The 1,119-nt window shown below is 42.6% G+C and overlaps 1 protein-coding gene across 1 annotated transcript; it reads left to right on the top strand.

Moving 5' to 3' along the window:
• Positions 1-492: 492 nt before the first annotated feature.
• LOC107047270 lies at positions 493-835 on the top strand (the record flags this gene model as incomplete). The annotated part of the gene is made up of 1 exon (XM_015270024.1): positions 493-835. A coding segment is annotated over exon 1 (343 nt), but the record flags the coding sequence as incomplete, so codon positions are not given.
• Positions 836-1,119: the final 284 nt, after the last annotated feature.

Below are 1,119 nucleotides of genomic sequence, written 5' to 3'. Positions count from 1 at the left end.
ATGTCGAGAAATTCGTGGCCACGTGTGAGGAATGCCAGTTGAACAAACTGGGAAAAGCAACAAAGGTGCCAATGGTTATTGGAGAGAGCCCAGAGGAGGCCTTCGAAAAATGTGCAATGGACATTGTTGGTCCATTACCGGTCACGGAAGCTGTGAATAAGGGCAATTCCAATTCCAGACCAAGAAGCCAATACAATTGGTCGTGCTTTTGTAGAGAAAATTGTGTGTGAGTATGGCACACCACGAAAACTGCTTACCGACAAAGGCCCAAACGTTGTTGGGGAAATTTTTAAAAATGTGTGCAAATTACTGAGAATAAAGAAAATTCAGACTACAGCGTATCATCCTTCGACAAACGGGATTGTCGAGAGATCTCATCGCACTCTAGCTGAATATTTGAGAAGTTTCATTGTGGATGATCAGACAGATTGGGACACATGGCTGCCGTATGCAATGTTCGCATATAATACAACTCCTCATACGGTGACTAAAATGACGCCGTTTGAGCTGATGTTTGGTAGACGTGCTGAATTACCGACAGCCGTCAAACAACCCCCACGTTTGACATACTGCTATGATGATTTTGCACAAGAGCTTCGGGAAAGATTACGAGCAGCACACCAGGAAGCGAAGGAGAAACTCGACGCAGGCAAAGAAAAATCGAAAATTCAGTATAACAAAGATGCTGACGAAGTGGAATTCTGCATTGGAGACAAAGTACTGCTGAAAAATGATGTTTTGCGACGGGGACGATCGAAGAAATTATCTCAACCATGGATTGGACCTTACGAAGTGGTCGAGAAAAATTCCGAAGTGAACTATACCATCAGATATGGTAATAAAAAGAAAACGCAAAGGGTTCACGTCAATCGGCTGCGTCCATTTATAGTTACATGACTATATGGACCCCAGCCTCGGAATAAAATTGAATTTGGACAAATCTCAGAAGGAATGAGGGTTTTTATTTTTGTGGGAAAAGTAAACTTACAATTTATTTTCATGGAAATAATAAACTCATTATTCGAAGTCGGCGCCCAGGGGTCGTCCAAAAGTGAGATCGAGGTAGCGGTAATGCCAGTCCCATCCCAAGTAGAAATTTGTGGGAGCAGAAAAGATGTA

Source organism: Diachasma alloeum, unplaced genomic scaffold (genome assembly GCF_001412515.2).
Source record: "Diachasma alloeum isolate Michigan unplaced genomic scaffold, Dall2.0 Dall_scaffold_36615, whole genome shotgun sequence".
Lineage (NCBI taxonomy): Eukaryota > Metazoa > Arthropoda > Insecta > Hymenoptera > Braconidae > Diachasma > Diachasma alloeum.
Note: the sequence above shows the minus strand (reverse complement) of the source record. Positions and strands in the feature narration are given on the sequence as shown.